Below are 18,269 nucleotides of genomic sequence, written 5' to 3' on the forward strand. Positions count from 1 at the left end.
CGCCTGAAATTGAAATTCCCTGTTTCTATGAGAAATGTCAAGTTCTTTTCTTTCTGGAAATAATTGATTCTGCATTTCATCTTAGGTCACTCTCTTGCACTGAACGATTTTTTGTACTATTTAATTCAATACAAGTTGACTCGCAAAAAATATTTAACCAAATGAAAATTATTCATTGAGTTATTTGTCATTCTAACGGTCGGCCTAATGGTTGGCATTATTGAGTGAACTTGACGTCAGCCAATGGAACACTTCATTTGGACGATCTGAATCGTTTTCATTTACCTTTTACCTTCTGCACTACAGCTGCGTTGCGAATTGTTGCCTATGTAAAATGGCGTCCAGTCAAAAAGTTTGTTCTTAGGGGTCGGATGAAGTGGCTGTTAATCAATTTTATGATATTTCTTGAAACGGCTTATTGTAGAAGCCAAAGACATATTTTAGGAACTTGCATTGATGGTAATGCATGCAAGGAAAACTCAGCGGATGAACGATGGGTAGGCATTGGTGTGTTATTGACACAACTTGGCAGTATTGAGTAAAATATGTCAATTTCCTCAATTTTTTGCTCTCATTCGATATAATATCGTTAATTTAACTTTTTTATGTTCAGGTACTTCGAGAAGCATCAAGCCCATCCTTATCAGGTAAACAATTTTGTTTTAGTATGCATCTCTATGGAGGGAAATTATAGTTTCTCTAATCTAATTATTCTATTGAATTTTTTCGTATAATTGCCAATCGTAGAATTCCGACAGTTTCACTGAATTGTTAAAATTTCAGAATCTATATTCGCAATATCTTCCTTGAAATTTTGTAGGATATTGGAGACTAAATTGATTTTTATGTTTATATAAACTCTAAGAACGTTTTTAGTTGATTATCAAGGAGATTTTCATTTAAAAGGAGGTCTGACTTACTATTTGTATCTTTAGTTTGGCAACCTTCTCAACATAATTGACAGGTGGAATCTAACATATGAAATTAAGAAAACAAATGTGAAGAAGTCAACCAATAATCAAAAATTTAAATGAAAACACAATGAACACCTTTGAGAAGATCATTGAAGTTCTTTTCAAAATTTTGTGTATTTCTACAGTGGTTGACTTCCAAGTGACTTCCATAAAACCATACAACTCATTTTTTAACATGCAGAGCTCGAAGTACAGTTCATCAAAGAGTTATGGATCAAGCAGTGATAGATATGAAAGACTTAGGGATTCACCAAATGGGAATTATCGTTCAGATAGCCCTGATACAAAATCACCAAGAGACAGGGATAGGTCCTATCAGTCAAAAAGCTCCTATCTACAGAAAATTCGTGAAAAGGAGAGAGAAAATAGAGACTACAAGTCATCTAGAGATAAATATTCAGGTATGGTTTCATTTGATTTGAAATAAGGTGGTATTTCATAAAACATTTAACTGGAATAATTAAATAGATATATCTAATTTAACTTGCAGCAATTTGTTTCATAATATATACATATGGAGTGGAATGTATTTGTTTATATCACAAACCAATTGTAAATACAACATGAACCTTTAAGAGTACAGTTTGAAAATGAATCATTAGAATGTTGTATAGGATATACTCGAGATCAATAACTTTCATTAGAAATTTATTTTAGTTGTGTATAAAATTGGAATGGATATGAAGTGCAGTTAACTCCATTGGTTATTCTAAAGTCATTTAATTCTCTTTATGAACTGAACATTTTTTTGACATTTTAAAAATATTCTTTTAAGTTTTTTAGATTTTAATTGGTATCAAATTTATGATGGATGTTTTATTTATATTTTCTGCATGAAATTCTAAGATTTGTTTGTTATTGGTAGTTTCTTACTATTAATTTATGCTGAAGGAAAATTGATTCCTATTCTTAACACTTTTCAGAATGCACAAGGTCTCCCAAAGAGAAAAGGAGCCGAGATTCTGACCATAGAAGTACCAATGATAGAGGTGATGAAAAAGGTATCTTGCATCCACTGAAAGTTTCACAAAACTCATCGAGAGATAGAAAACCAATGCATAATAATTGTAATGATAAGGTGAGTAAAATATCTATTGTTATTTTCTGAGTCATGTAATGGAACTTGTGTCTCATGTTTTTGTTTGTTCATTTTTGAGGTTAAATGCATACTCTGGAAGATTACAAAAGTTTATATTTATAAAAACATTCTCTCTTATCTTTGAATTCAAATCCTAGGTTTTCATTAATGATTTTGATGCAATTCGAATTGAAATCATAGTGCTCCTTTGCAAAGTCGAGATATTATTAGTTTCTCAGGGCTAAATTTCCAAGAATCTTTGGAATGGTGGTTATTTGAAGAGAAGGGAGAGAGCCTACAATATTGGGGAAAAACACAGATAACCCTAATATAGAATCAATTGGAATCAAACTCATCACGCTCATCTCAACCATTTCTAAACCTGTGTCTTAATTTGTGATTAAAAGAGCAAATAGTATGACAATATTACTTTAATGATTTGAGAATACAAGTAAAAAGATGTAAATTTAACCACACCAAGAATAAAATCATTGTATTCTGAAGTAACTGGTGAAAATGTATCCAGTCAAACGTCAATTCAATTATCTAAGAACATTACCACAAAAACTTTTAGAAACCAATGATAATATAGAGTTAATACTCTATATAATATAACAAATCAATATGAAATTTTTTTTGAATTAACACTTCTTTATTATCCTAATGTTAACTTACGAAGAGAATTTGAGAGTTGGAACTTTGGAGTTACTGATTTACTAGCGATTTTATTTTGGTCCATTATTTTTAATACTTCTTCACTTATTGTTTGAGAAAGAATGTCTATATTTAAAATTTCTGTTACCATAGTAGATACATTTGATAGTGAGTTGTGAAATTTTTAGTTCAAATTTTAATATAATTTGTATTGGGTGCATATTGGAAGTTAAGTAATTCTGTGAATTCACAAATGAATATCTTACTGCAATTTTTTTGTAAAAAACTCCAATATAAAATATACATCAGAAAAATGCTTGCAAATCTACGGTAAGGTTTATCATGTGCTTCTATTATTAGATCAGCTTTTATATAGCTTTTGTAGGTCCTTTACTTAGATTTGACCAAATATACTTTCATATTCACAAATATAGATTTGTATTTACTTTCTTCTTGCTATGTCATCATAAATGAAATTATGTCATAGTGAATAGCCTTCTTGCAAAAGTATTTTGATATCAGATATATTTTTTTCACTCACCATCAGATTTTTCAAACCACGAAAATTGATGCCAGAGAGCTTCAAATTTTTATATCAAAATTCATGTAATTTATTCTTATAGTTTCAGCAAAAGGCTGTGGAAGATGGACATGGATTTTTTTTTCAATTATTAGGGGGGTTAGTATTTTTTCCTCAAATGCCTAGTTGAAATAACATACAAAAGGTGATCATCAGATGGTGAATGAGAATAAGAAAAAAGGAATTGACTTATGAAATGATATTTAAAGATTGACATATCAAATATTTCCAGATAGCATAATATGTATACCATAATTTTTCTCACAAGAAAACTATATAATTAGTTCTGAATAATATTTATCCTGTAACGAATAATATATCAGAAAGTTAGTTGAAGTTGTGACATGAATATATTTAAAATTTCAGAGAGATGACCGTGACAGAGTGGCTAGAGTTGGAGATTGGACTGAACATGTAAGTTCATCAGGCAAGAAGTATTATTACAATTGTAAAACTGAAGTATCGCAGTGGGAAAAACCAAGAGAATGGATTGAAAAAGAGAGAGATCGTTTCAGATCAAGAGAAAGAGACCGAGATAGAGAGTCTGACAGGTGTTGCAGTAGCTCCAGTCGTTCAAGTACAAGTAAGACATAATTTCGAAATTCTTCTAGTTTTGTTCCATCTGAAAGTCCAATTTTAAAGTAAGGAGAACAGGCAATTTCCTCTAAAACGAAAATGAAGTTGTTTTTTCAGAATATAGTTGAACATCATATTTCAAAATACTATTTCAATATTGAATTTCAAGGAAAATTTAAATGAAAACAAATGAATAAGGGGATTTTAAATTTAAAACATTTTGTTTTACCAGTATCAAATCCAGACAATTTTCCCCTAGGGGGCAAAAATTCTTTTTGATTTTGAGAGATTTTCTTCAAGGGGGGTATCGGTCATACTCCGGAGGTGTAACACCCTTGGGTTCAACCCTGTATGTCAACATTTACTGAAGATTACATGGATATAAAAGAATATGAAATCTGTTATGTTGATTACTTAAAGATAGCTATAATTTGAATAATAAAAATAGAAAAAGAGAGCACATGTTATATCATATTTTCCATTGAAGTAGGCTTTGTAGAAACTGCTGTTGCCAATTTTTGCACCTGAAACAAAGCATTTGAACCATTTTTAAAAACTTGATTCAAATATTTTATGCAGTTAATTAAAAAAAAAATCATTAATAAAACCCATAATGATTAAATTTAAACTTAGTTAACTGATAATATATCAACGGTAATGATTTCCAGATTTTTCTTTTTATATTACATCAACAAAATATCAAATTTTAATGGGTGCATTAGTCTGTATAAAGTCTGCTTTGATATAGGTAGAATCAACAAGTATAGAATTCTAATTGAAATTCAGCAATATTGATGTATCTGCAGAGGGTGTGATTAATTGGTAATAATTATAAATTCACCTTCCATTTTTATGTATGTGAGTTTATCAGTGTTATTTGCATATGTTTTAAAATCTAAGGGTTAATGATCGAAGTTATCTTATATACAGTTGACAAAATCAGTTATATTCTCATGTATTCATAGCCAATTTCTCATTGAATTTCAGGGCACGAAAAACATTCCAATTCAAGAGCCACAAATAGCAGTAATAGTGGTAATAAGGAAAGTTCTAGGGAAAGTGCTACAAGCAGTCGTCACTGGAGTAATAGCAATAGTAGAGATGACAATGAAGTATCTGCCAAAGAATCATCACGAACAACAACTAGAAAACACTCCGAGGAGAACAGTCATTCCACCCAGGACATGGATATTTCCCCAGGAGACAGCACACCTACATCCGAAGTATCTTACAGTAACAATTCTCAAGGGGTTCAAGAACAATCGGCTCCAGTAGGGCCAGTTTTATTAGCTACAGCTCTGCCTAGGCTAATTTCGCATCCGATTTATATGCCTCCCACTCCAGCAAGAGGAGAAACCTCTCCTCAAACCACCCCATCTATGGTACCTGTGCCTACTACAATTACAGTTTCAAATACCCCGGGACCACCAGTGGTAGGGGGATTGCCTATTTTACCAAGAATTCCATCGCAAACTCCTTGCTTAGACAATCAGAATATCGAAAAGAATGTTCTTAGTTCTGTTTCCAATTTACAAAGACCTCCTGTTTCAACCATAGACAACAGTGCAGTGCTGACCTCTTTAAGTGTAGATACTAGTAATCACTCAGGAACTGTGGTTGAAGGACCCCCCACCCCAACACATTCAGAAAATGCAGATTGTATAAAGGGTGAGTAGTCAGCTAGGTTTGTCCCTTCAAATTAAAATATGATACATGATATATCTTGAAATATATTGCACTTCTCGATCGATCAAGGTATTTTATTTCAATCGGTTTACAAATATTGTTTTTTCTATTGCTTCGTCATAATATAATGTCTGTAATGATAACAATTGACTCGCTGATGATTGGTACATTATTATCAGATTTCACCATAATTTTAACCTATTCTGATTTCTGATAAATTTCATTTTTACCAATGAAAATATTTCAGCCTTGGGCAATGGAGGAAAAAATATCTGATTATTCTCAATATTGTGGCTGAAGAGCTTCGGCTACTCTGCTGGAAGCAATAACATTTATTTACTTCTTTATTCTTGACCTCTAATATAGTACAAGTATTGGTGACAAGGCCTATTTATCAATTTACAAAAAATAATCTTAAAATACTATAAAATATTCAAAACAACAACAAAGTTAGACTAAACAAAATAAATCTTTCAGGTACAACTTAAGCTTAATATTAAAGTTTTTTTAGTTCTTAAATACTTTATTTCTGGTGGTATTTGGTTAAATGCTTCTATTGCTCGGTAAATTGGGGAGTCCTGGGCTTTCCTTGTAAACCTGAGTTCACATCTGGTGGTTCCTCTATCTCTGGTATTATGACTATGCACATCCTGTACTAGTGTAAATCTATAATTTGAATTTAAATAATTGTTTGTCATGCCATGTATCAGTTTAACTTGTTCCAATTTCTTTAGGTTATAAATGTCCAAAAGTTTAGTGTCCTTATATAATATTGATGTAGGTGTTAACATGCCATAGTTGAATAATATTTTTATAGTTCTATTTTGGAACACTTGTAGCCTCGTTAATAATGACCACACAAAACACAAATAGTTTAGACTTGTAATTTACTCATGTCGATTAATTTTCTATGAACCAATTTAACCAACTAATCATTGAATCATGATGTTTACACCGTGGTTGGTTGGGCTTCTGGTGCATGTATAAATATTGAGTGTCTTCCCTTTCTCTTAGGGTCAATTCTCACCTCTCTGTGTTCTATCTACTAATTGTTATATCGTTGGCCTATATATAGTGGACTCTTGTTAACTCGAATTATTTTCAATCTCCTTGGAAAAACCTGTCTAAGCCGAAAAAATTTCCATGCATAACTCGAAACGATTTAACGGATATATTTTACCATTTTACATCTATAAATCGAAGACGCACTAAATTTACCTCTTTAACTCCAAGTTAATAGTTTTGTTTTATTTGTTGCTTAGTTATGAAAAGGTTGTTGGAAATACATTTTTTATTTAATGTTTTTTATTCCGACATTCTTTAGCCTCTAAAAGACCTCTCGGTAGATTGGAATACGGCCCTGATCAAATTTGTATGAAAAAACCAGAAGGTCGCAAAGCGATAGCTTCAGGCGTTCTGGAGTTATGGCCGAAAGAAGACACAATTTAGTTTTTCAGTGCATCAGTTGAAGAATATCTTTTTTCGGCCATAACTCCAGAACGCCTGAAGCTATCGCTTTGCGACCTTTTGGGTTTTTCATACAAATTTGATGGGATTTCTGTTTCTGTCAGAACTTAAAGACATAATTTGGTTTTTCGCAGTGCATCAGTTGAACAACATCTTCTTTCAGCCATAACTTCAGAACGCCTGAAACTATCGCTTTGCGACCTGCAGGTTTTTTCTTCTGTTTCTGTTCAGAAAATCCTATCATTACATTTGAAATTTCGGAGTAAAATGAACAAAACAATGAACTTCTGACTTAGCGCCCCATATCGAAAGCAGCAAAAACAAATTTATCATGAGTATTTTTGTCCTCAATCAACAAGATATTATCTCTTAGACGAGATCTAATTTGCTCAGAAATGTTGAGCCAAACTGCAGTTGAAAGCATTTCAATCAGTAACTTTTCTCCCTTTCACCTACCCATATTTGTCGTAAAATCGAAAGTGACAATTCAAAAAGATAGAGAATTTTACAAGGATTGCAGTGATGATATTTTTTCTTCAACTTCATATGAAACATTTTCGAATAAAATTCATTTTTCTACTCGACGATAGCTATTACGACCCCTAGCGGTAGAGGTATGAACTTCAAAAGTTCAAAACAATTTCCAGTGTGTTTTCTTGTACATTTAACTGGTAAAAATTTTTACCGCAAGTCTCTTCGATGAGTGGATCCTGAGATATAGCCGCTTACCTCGCTTATTTACCCACCCTGTACATACTCATAACACCCGAGATAGAGGTACCATCAGAAGTGAACTCAGGTTTACAAGGAAAGCCCAAGAGTCCACTGTACATATGAGCATAGAACATACATACTTCCCGATACTCGGTAGTTCCTCAATCATTTTGATGGAACCAGTGAAAAAGAATAGTAAATATTTTTATTTACTTATTTATAACTTGTTTATATAATGTTATTTTCTCAAATTCCTATATGTTTTAGTTTATTCATATTCATAGAATATTTTTCTATTATTCGCATTTTTCAGTTTCACTTTTACCTTACGTATTTTTCAAGCCAATAAATATTTTGTTCTACATCTTCATTCATTTAGTTCTCATCATTAGGCATTATCCGTCACTTCAAAATTTCAACATAATTTCTTGTGAAATCTGATTATTTTGATAACGTGCTAATATCATTCAGCTGCAACACTTGTTCCATAAATATGGCCGTTCGATATTCTTTATTTCTATTAATTTCAAAACGACATCTTCAATGGAACCATAGAAAATTCAAGAAGAATATTAAAAGAAAGAATAGTTGACAATGAGAGAAACATTTGTTTTTTAAGTCAATACCAACCATTGAAAATATTTATCCCTGGGACTTATTAATTGTTATTCTAAGAAGAACTGTTTTATCATTTTATCGACAGTTAGATACTGCACGCCATCAATCTGCCTAGCGATAATGTCTTCATTTCACATTAACTCTCAAAGCATGCGTTCAAATGAAAAATTTTGAGGGACAAAGTTCATCTTCATGAAATTACCTTTACGATGATGTCAATTTTATTAGTAAGGATTCAAACCTTTGCCTCATAAGGATGCTGGAAAATCACATTTTAATTTGCTTTAATTTTTTCATATAAAATGTCTAATTGTAACTTATTTATGAAAAATTGATATATGCTGTCACCAACTTTTTTTTAGATCTACTCAAAGCAATAATTTTTGTAAAACATTGTACAGGGTGGGCAAATTTCGATGTTTTAGCACTACAACTGTTAAACAAGAGGAGATAGACAAAATATGATACCCCATTCTCGGTCTCTTTTTGTGAGAACCTTACAAGGGTAGTATTCATTTTTGGCCACCTTCTTTTGTTTTCGAGTTATAAGCGAAAATTGGAAAAATGGCTATATCGAAAAAAACATTTATATCTCCGCTAATACTGATGATAGAGCTCTGAAATTGAAACATTATACAGGCACTTTTTTACGTAGAATCCAGTGGCGTTTTCGTATTTTCAAAAGGGTTTTCAATTACGAAGCTATGACCCAAAGTTATGTTTTTTCAAATAGGAACACTGGATTTCTGTGCCATTTTTTGAAAGCTTAATTTTCCTGATTTCAAAAATATATAACATTGTATGATTCGTATCAATATAAAAATAGAAAATGGTCATAAACCTCTTTTCACCTAAGGGCCAGTTGCACCATTTGCCTAATCGTTGATTAAAAATTTAAACATTGATTACTTTCTGATTTCTCTTGTCAAATGACGTTTAATGTGGCCTAATCACCGATTACACTAAACAGAAAAAGTTGGACGTTTATTTTCCCGATTAGTTTTAAACAGGGTTCTGCGCATAGACCTAACATCAATTTGATATAATGTCTATGGTTCTGCGCAACTCAAAACGTCAAAACATATGACTTATTACATAACCATAAACATTATAACTTTATGGACATAACCTGATGGTGTCACATTATATGTTTCTGTGCTTGGTTTTGTGAGGAATTTAAAAATAAATTGGATTCTGATTCAGATCGTGAATTATCATTCAATGACAATTTATAATGATAATTTGTGATTTATTTCAACTTTGTCACCACAAGAACAGAGAACATTATACTAGAAAATTGAAATTCCTGATTTTTCTATGATCACCGTCGATATTTTGAATGTTGCCAAACATATCTCATGTTTAGCTAAACATCGATTATTATCAAACGGTGCAATCAGTAGAAATTATAATCATCGATTAGTACTGAACATTGATTAGGTTTATTTTTGTATTGTTTGAATGGTGCAATTGGCCCTAAGGGCCAGTTGTTTTTGTGTTGATAGTCAGAATCATAAAAAATTCAAAATGAATATGGAAAAAAAATTAGTAATGCACTGACTTGAAATCAGGAGCTTTTATAAAACCGTTCATTCATGAGCCAATTGCACTCTTGGAAACCACACACAGATTTATATACAGTTATGGTATCCAAGAGTGCAATTGATGCATGCATAAATTAGCGCTAAAGCTCTTAGCTTCACGTCAATGCTTTTCCCATTTTTTTTCTTACTTATTAATCAAATATGGATAATTTGTTACTAGATTTATGAAGTTCATCAGACAAAGATAATACCGAAAATTATTTACGTGTGGTAGTTCTCAGTAAGAAATTCTTTACTAATTTGTGTTAGGCTAAACTTCTTTTTTCTTAAAGTTTCAGCACACCATAGTACGTTATTTTCGGTCTAGTAATACTTTTAGTATGAAACACATGTTCAATACTAATCATATATTCCAAAAAACATTGAATTTCTTTCATTTTATTAGCTTTCATAGTGAAATATCATACAATGGAGGCTTTAGCGTATGTTAGACCGGTATAGGCGGCGTAAATTACATAAGATATAATGAATTCGATGCACTACACGTTGATGTACTAATAAGACATCTATTGTAGTTATTTATTTTATGTTTTTTTTTTCCTTTTTTATATCTATCTTTTTTTTTTTGGAGTACTTGCCATTTCGTTTAGTTTTTTAGGGAATTCACATCTATTTTCTTTGAGTTGATGTAATTTGTTACCCTGTTACTGGGAACGTTCCTGTTGGGTAAATAAAGTTATTATTATTTTGAGTAAATAAAACTTGAATATGATAAAGTGAAAAAATAGCTTTAGATTGAAATAAGGTTTTCTGGGCGTTTTTTTTTTTTTGAACACCCTATACCAAGACAATTATTCTCTAATAAAAAATGTTATTAGCTTGCATCAGATTTACACAATAGTCTTCATGGAAAAAGGCGGTATGAATTATATCAAACATTATTAAATATGTGCGTAAAACTATTAAAATATGAAAAAGTATTAAGAATTTAAAACTTTATGAACAATAATCATAACTAAACTGCATTTAAAGGTACCCAAAATTTCTCCCATTACATATTCGCCATACACTAGCCGAAACGCTTGTTCATTTCGCGATTGACCACGCTTGTCTAAACGTTACCTCGAATGTTCGCACGTCCATCCCTTATACAATCTACGTCGACAGGTTGGATCCTGTAAACAAAATGTGCTTTTCAGTCAGGTACATCTCACTACGGGGTTCGGTACACTAGAGTCTCACGCCCTTGCTATGACTGGATCGTCTGGAATACGCTACAACCAAACTGTCAAATTGTACGTAAACAAACCAGAGTTCAGCACCTGTCTCGTACTTTATGCGAAGTAACGGTCATCTTTCTCTCCTGTTCAGTGGCTAGGCCAGGGGAGCGAGGGCTTGACGCTCTGTTTGCTGCAACAGTAAAAATGCGGACTGGTTAGGTACGGAGCTGTAACGGGGAACTCCAGGCTGTTACTGGAAATCACTAAATGTCTTAAATATCCCCAGAAAAGTTACCTGGTGGTGTAAGTTATCTGGTTATCCCGGTGGCAGGTTACACGGTCGAATTGTCCTAGGCACCTATTTAGGAAAGCATTATTTGCATAAGTAGTTTTACATCTCTACTCGTATAGACAAGGGCTGAAACCATTGTTAATTGAACAGCGGCAGCATCAAATAAAATAACCATTTCAATGCTAAAATTTTTTGTTGATTACTTCATTAGAATCATAAAGTCTATCCAGATATTTTCTCGGACACCATGAGTCCACTAACCTACAGTCTTTTGTAAACTGTTTTTCAATTTTTTCACGTAATTTTTTTGAGTTCACTGTTAGAGAGTTGAAATAACGACTGTACGTAATACTTTCCGTATACATTAACGTGAGAAACGTGACATTTATAGATGGTTATAACATAAGAGTGAAGTGTAAATTAACCTATATTCATCTTAGATCTGATTTGTTTGTATTATATTGTCTCTGAAGAAAACAAAATGATACATATGGGATTTGTTGAAATTCCACGGAAAATGAGATATACTCTGAAAATGAGATAAAAAATAGTTTCTCTAATTCTGTGGTTATTCCGTTCATTCTTCCACATCTTGTAGAACAAAATCGTGCGAGAATATATCAGAAACGCACAGTTTTCATGGTTATATTTTATTATTCTATGTTTGCACTCCGAACTTTCCGCTACGGCTTTATCTGTCAATTCATCAAATTGCCTTAAAGAAATTAGTTCTGCCAACCAACATTTTTCAATGCAAAAATCACTAAATTATATTTATGGAAATATTTCATTAATTTCAATGAAAATGCAATGAATTAGAGAAAATAATGTATAATACTCGTACAGAAGGCTCATTCTACCACTCGTTCATTCCAAAACTCGCCACTTCGTGGCTCGTTTTTGAATTTTGAACTCGTGGAAGAATATCAGTGCCTTCTGCACTAGTATTATAAATAACTATTCATGAACAGATATCCGCTTGATTCGTATGTCCTCCAGTTCCAATGACACTATCCTCAAAAAATTCATCATATGAATTCTTTACATTATTTTAAAGCTGATTCTTCAATTTCAGCTTGATTGGATGGGTGTTTTTCAATTATTGAGAAAATAAAATTTCATATGGGTATAACTCCAATTATCAGACGAATTTTGCCCATTAAAGAACTTTACTGATATATTCGGAAATGAACCTATCATGACACTTTTAAGTCTAGCACATTCTGTTCGAAAGTTATCGTGTACGACCGTATGGACCAACAAAATCGATTTTAATCTAGAATTCTTCATCAGCGAGACAAACTCAGTTGTTTGGGAACACTCTTGGTTCATAATTTGAAAATTATTAAAATTGGCCAATGATAGCCCACATGTTCCTCCAGAATATGCTTACTAAAAATGTCCCCCTCTTGTATACTGTGCTCCAACACTTGAAGCAATATGAGGAAGATTCAAATATTTGTATACTTGAGGATGTATTTGAAACAAGATTATAGTAGACTCGTCGTCTCCTGAACTGCTATTATTCATTAATTGATTAACTGTTATTCTTAAGAGATTTTTTAAGCTGAGACAGTGATAATTTTCAAAATTTTGATATGGAACATCGTTTTTTTTAAGCTTTTGGATTATATTCTATGACCAAGGAAAACTGTTACATACTCATGCTGATAGTTTATAATTATAAAATCCTTCACATGGAGTCTTAGCTAACCATGTTATACAGTTTTCTTATAGTAATAGTAGTAACAGTACTTTATTGTTCATAAACAAACAAATGGCCATTGACCTAACCTAATGTCCTTCAGCATCGATTTTCTTAGATTTAAACTATTCTGTATGGAAGTAATGATTTGTTTTAAAACGACTTTTCTGCTTTCAATTCATTTTGAATGTGTTCTACTTCAGTAATGTAAATGATGTTTTCGGATTGCATGTGTAAATTTCTTTGTAGTTATTTCTCATAGCTTAAGTTTGTTGATATTGAAGAGTTTCAGACTTCCATGATATTATGATGATGATTTTATTTTGGACATTCAGGTACATGACCGCATAAGTAGTTATGATAAAATAAGTTTTTAGTCTTAATATTGCTGGGATAGGCAAATGGGCATTTCTTCCTTTGCCGGAAGTTCAAAGTACATAACAAAGAGCTAATATTTCAGAATTTATTTGAAAAAAAAAAAAGCAATTATAACCCAATTAATGAGAGGCTCTTCAACATATATATTTCACGAATTTTTTCGAATTTTTTATTTGAAAATTGCAGTTCAGCTGTCTTCAGTAGGAAAACGGAAAATGACAAGTTAGATGTTTCTTCAATTTTATGGCACAACATTCACAAGTTGGATGTTAATGGTAAATGTTGAATTTTAATTTAATTTTTACATTTTTCTTGTTATGAACTGGGAACCTATCTAAGCCCTCCACACAGCAAAAACCTAAATTTGTATATTCTATAATTGTCATGACAAAATATCCTATTTTTCTATTTACACAAATTTGATTCTCAAATTATTTTTAGCTTAGTAATATATGTTCATTTTGAAGAAAGTATAGTTATAGTAATATTCAATGCTTTTTTATTTCCAGCTGTCTCAGCACCTGTAAGTAGTCCACCTGGTACAAATGTTTCAACCCTGACAGGAGTTCATTCAAGTTCATTACAAGCTTTAAGACCACAGGGACCTAGCATAACTCCGTCATTAGTAAATTATTATAGAGATGACCTGGTTAACCATGTTCGAGGATGGCCAGCTGATATATTAGAGAAGCAGGTAAAATATAAATTGGTGACTCTTGACACAAAACAAATAAATAATGACAAGGGTTATCTTAATAATAAGCTGCAAACTTGAAGGTTGCAGTGATCCTTGAACTTTATGCACAATCTTTGGCACTTTTTTAGTTTTTGGCTTGTATTTCAAATCTCCTAAATGTTTCTATTGTTAATTTAAGGGCTTGGCAGAAATTGTACCAAAAACTTTTTTGATATTATATTTCTTGCTCAATTTTCAATTGATTTTTTTCTATATACCAGAAAGGTTAGAGATTCAGGGCATGGTGAGGAAATCATAGGTACTTAAAACAACTAGAGCAGATAAAAACTCTTGGCCCTACGGCTGAACTTTGGTTCCAGTAGGTATATAGAAATAGTCTTTATAAACCTTATAATGTAGGCTAAGTGAATATAAATAGATAGATGCACTTGTAATCATTTAGGCATTTATGTTTACATACCTCATAAAATTTCCATTATTCAAAATACACAGTTCCCTATTCTGTTTTCTTCTGCAACTTTCTTATAGTCCAAAAAACATCTACTGTGAGGTTTCATTTGAAACCACTCATCAACATCATGGCAACATTTATTTGAGATGATGAGGATTGTGCCAAGTTGTTGGCATGTTTGCAAGAACACTTTCAATTTTTGGAGATTCGTAATTTATAGCTTCCTAAGATGAAAAAATATTTTTATCTCCGATTCGATAATATCTGTCGAATAAATGCATTTCAATGTTGTGTGTTTAACTTGTGAGGAAACAGCAGTCGGTTACTGGCCATAGCGTGTGCAAAAATAGGAAGAACTCATCTTTCATTAGGAACATTGATTTAATAGAAGCAGATTTCAAGGTTTCATAGAAGAAAAGCTGCTATCAGCAATGGAGAGAAGATTGGAGTAAGAAACTATGTAACAATAAATCGCCTGAAGTCTATGATATAAGGAATAAAAAATGTAGAAAATTTCATGGATAGGCTCAAAAGTGAAAAAGTGCCATAACTACAATGGGTGATAAAATCCAAGCTACAGCAAAAATTTTCTGAAAATCTTAAACCCCGTTTCATACCATGCCTTTGTCGTCTTTATTTTTACGCCTATTCTTATGTTTATTTTACGGCTGATGTCTGACACTATGACCGCTTTTTTTGTGGTCTTTTTTGACACTTGTTTCAAGGCTACAGAGCTGCATACTTTGAAGTCATTTTATGTTTCATTCAAATATTTGAGAGGATAATATCAAATTTTCTGTATTGAAACAATTATACAAAAAATAAAACATGAATTTAAAATAAGCTTTTCTTATAAATGCCCATCCTAGTTTGAGTTATGTCATGCCAAACAAATTGAAATTGTTTTGATCAACCGGCACATAGACTTTTCAGGGGGAAAAGTTTGGTTGAATTTCATGCTTGACTCGAGCATTAATAATAGATCTGAATGCATGCGGATTATGGGATATTATGTCATATATGAAGATTAAAGAAAAGTTCTCGTATAGAAAAAATATAATACATATTTTTGCTTCAATAAATTTTTTTCTTTTTTTAATTATAATTTTTTCTCATTCAGGCACAAAAATTGGCTGAAGAAGCTCATATAATGGGAAGCATTCAATGCTGTAAAGTATCAGCAGAACTGAAGTCTGCTAGATCATTGGTACGCCTAACTGAAATACAAGCAACCTTACAAGAGCAGAGGTGAGTTTTGAATTACAAATTGAATTAGGTTGGATTATTATAATTTGGATCATTCCTAATGAAAAAAAAGACAAATTTTCAGTTTGTATATGTATGTACAATTTTTGCAAATAGTAAAGTATTCTTTTCTCTTGTACATGCTTGTGGATAGGTAACTGATATACAATTTACATTATCTTTCAAATTCTGATTGAATACAAAAAAAAACATTGTCCCTTATATCCATTAACATTTTTTTTTTCAACAAGTATAACCTGAACAAGTTTTGACAGATGCGTCACTTGTCCCATTGCCATTTCAAATTCTTAAGGGGGTTTCCTGTGCTTTTCGGAAAATTCATATTCACGGAAATAATCCAGCTGAACAGTTTATAGTGTACTTCTGTATCTTATTTTGTTATAAAGAGTGATGCACTGCGAATCCTATTAGACGTTTATGAAAAACTAATAATAATTTTGTGCTGAAAATGATCTTTCTCCCTTGAATATTTTCAGATCTCTACAGCTTCCGATTATACCTGAAACAGACTACGATTTCCTTATTTCAAATGGCACACCCAATATATTATTGCATCATTAGATAGCTTTTATGATGAAAATTTCAGCAAAATGCCATACCTTGGGTAAAACTCAACGGTTCATCAGTTAATGAAATTCTTATGAAAAAAAATGATGGCGACGAGGACTCACATTTTTTGAATATTTTTGCAGAAAAAGTTTTTTTGAAAAATCCTTTTTTATTTTTGATTCTCCAAATACTTAGTATCATAAGACTGTTTGCGGTTTGGATCGAAAATGTACAGGGTGTTTATCATAAGATCATGAAGTTGGACAACTGAAATTCATCAAAACTCAAGATTGTCTAATGTCTAATGATGCAATAATATACCGGGTGTGCCATTTGAAATAAGGAAGTAGTGGTAGTTTGTTTCCAGTATAACCGGAAGCTGTAGATATCTGAAAATATTTTAGAGAGAGATGTCATTGTCTCAAACCTCAACATGCAAATTTTCAGCACAAAATTATGATTAGTTTTCTAGAAACGTCCAATAGGCTATCCCGGTGAATCACCATGTAAATGTTACTCAGACTCATCTTTTGAATTTCAGGGTATTGTTTCTTCGTCAACAAATCAAAGAACTTGAAGAGCTGAAATCACAAAATTCTTTTATGTCGGAGGATTCTTAGTGGTAGGATATCAGGAGAATGATAGTAATGATTAATCATATTCATACAAAGAAATTTGATATGTTCGATAAAATTCAAACATCATCTGTAATTTATAATTTTCAGAAGTTCATCAAATTTCAGCTAGAAAGGCAAGGATTAAGCATTTTGTTGTTTTGTTATACTTAAAGACTTATAGGTAAAGTTTATGTGTATTATACAAAAATGGTTTTATGTTTTAGGTTAGACAGATTTGATGTAATATAAATATAGTAAATTATGTGTATATTTTCATTTGGTCCCTAATTTCAACAAAATTGAAAATTAATTTTCTTGTATAAATGTATTGTATTGTTTTCAGTTCAATTTTCATAAAAATGTGATTTCTATTCAATGTTATATTGTTGATATTTCATGATTTAATAACTTATTCTTCAATATAGGTATAAGTTTACCACTTTAAAATAATTTCATTCACCAAATGGAAGCATACACTAAAGCAAATGCATTGCATTGGCCTTTGAAGGTAAATTTTATTTTTTCAATGTGTTGAAAATCTACATCTTGTGATATGACACCGTTGATTTTTCTGTTCAATGTATGATATACTAAGTTGCGATCTGCCATTCACGAATTCTCTCCCTTCCGTAATTGAATAAGAAAAATCTGAAATAAACGTTGTTTTTAATGGCATTATCTATATAAATATATATATATAATGATTTATTTATAGTTTTGTAAATTATTTTCAATTCGATTAAAGGAAAATAGAATTACAGTCCTATTTGCAAGTAATGGTGATTTTTTCATAGAAGCTGCCTCTTTCTCAACATCAGCAACTTTTTGGCTGATACTTGTATAGTATATCAATGTATTTGAGTGTATGTATGTTGAATATAATCTTATGAATTCAAATGTTCCATAACAGTGACATTAAACTTTTTAATCTATATTTTCATGTTATTCATTTGAATCAATTGAATTGAATCTATTGTTGATGATAAATCTTGGGATATCACTCCTGGATTAATATCAAACTAAGATGCATAGAAAACCTGGTGTGTGCAATTGATATCGATTTTGTTCAAGACTTCTTGAGAGATCCACCTGATGCTTTGGTGTTAAGCATAACCAGAGTTCTGTAAGGTGGCGCTATTCAAAATTTTTCGAATTCCCGCTATCTGTCTGGTGCCGTTTAAAAAGGAAATACTGATTTTAGAC

General features: G+C 31.6%; 1 protein-coding gene across 3 annotated transcripts; it reads left to right on the forward strand.

Annotated features, from left to right (window-relative positions):
* The first annotated feature begins 205 nt into the window (after positions 1-205).
* LOC123671964 (WW domain-containing adapter protein with coiled-coil homolog) lies at positions 206-18,000 on the forward strand. 3 transcript variants are annotated; one of them, XM_045605883.1, is made up of 9 exons: positions 206-497; positions 614-647; positions 1,100-1,375; positions 1,898-2,052; positions 3,653-3,869; positions 4,850-5,530; positions 13,996-14,180; positions 15,755-15,882; positions 16,991-18,000. In XM_045605883.1, exons 1-9 carry the CDS (start codon positions 372-374, stop codon positions 17,067-17,069), a joined length of 1,881 nt encoding a protein of 626 aa, XP_045461839.1. In that variant the 5' UTR covers positions 206-371; the 3' UTR covers positions 17,070-18,000. The 3 variants fall into 3 exon arrangements, with proteins under 3 accessions (XP_045461839.1, XP_045461840.1, XP_045461841.1); XM_045605884.1 differs by having other exon boundaries at positions 261-497; positions 1,156-1,375; XM_045605885.1 differs by having other exon boundaries at positions 365-507; positions 1,156-1,375.
* The last annotated feature ends 269 nt before the right edge of the window (positions 18,001-18,269 follow it).

Source organism: Harmonia axyridis, chromosome 2 (assembly GCF_914767665.1).
Source record: "Harmonia axyridis chromosome 2, icHarAxyr1.1, whole genome shotgun sequence".
Classification (NCBI taxonomy): domain Eukaryota; kingdom Metazoa; phylum Arthropoda; class Insecta; order Coleoptera; family Coccinellidae; genus Harmonia; species Harmonia axyridis.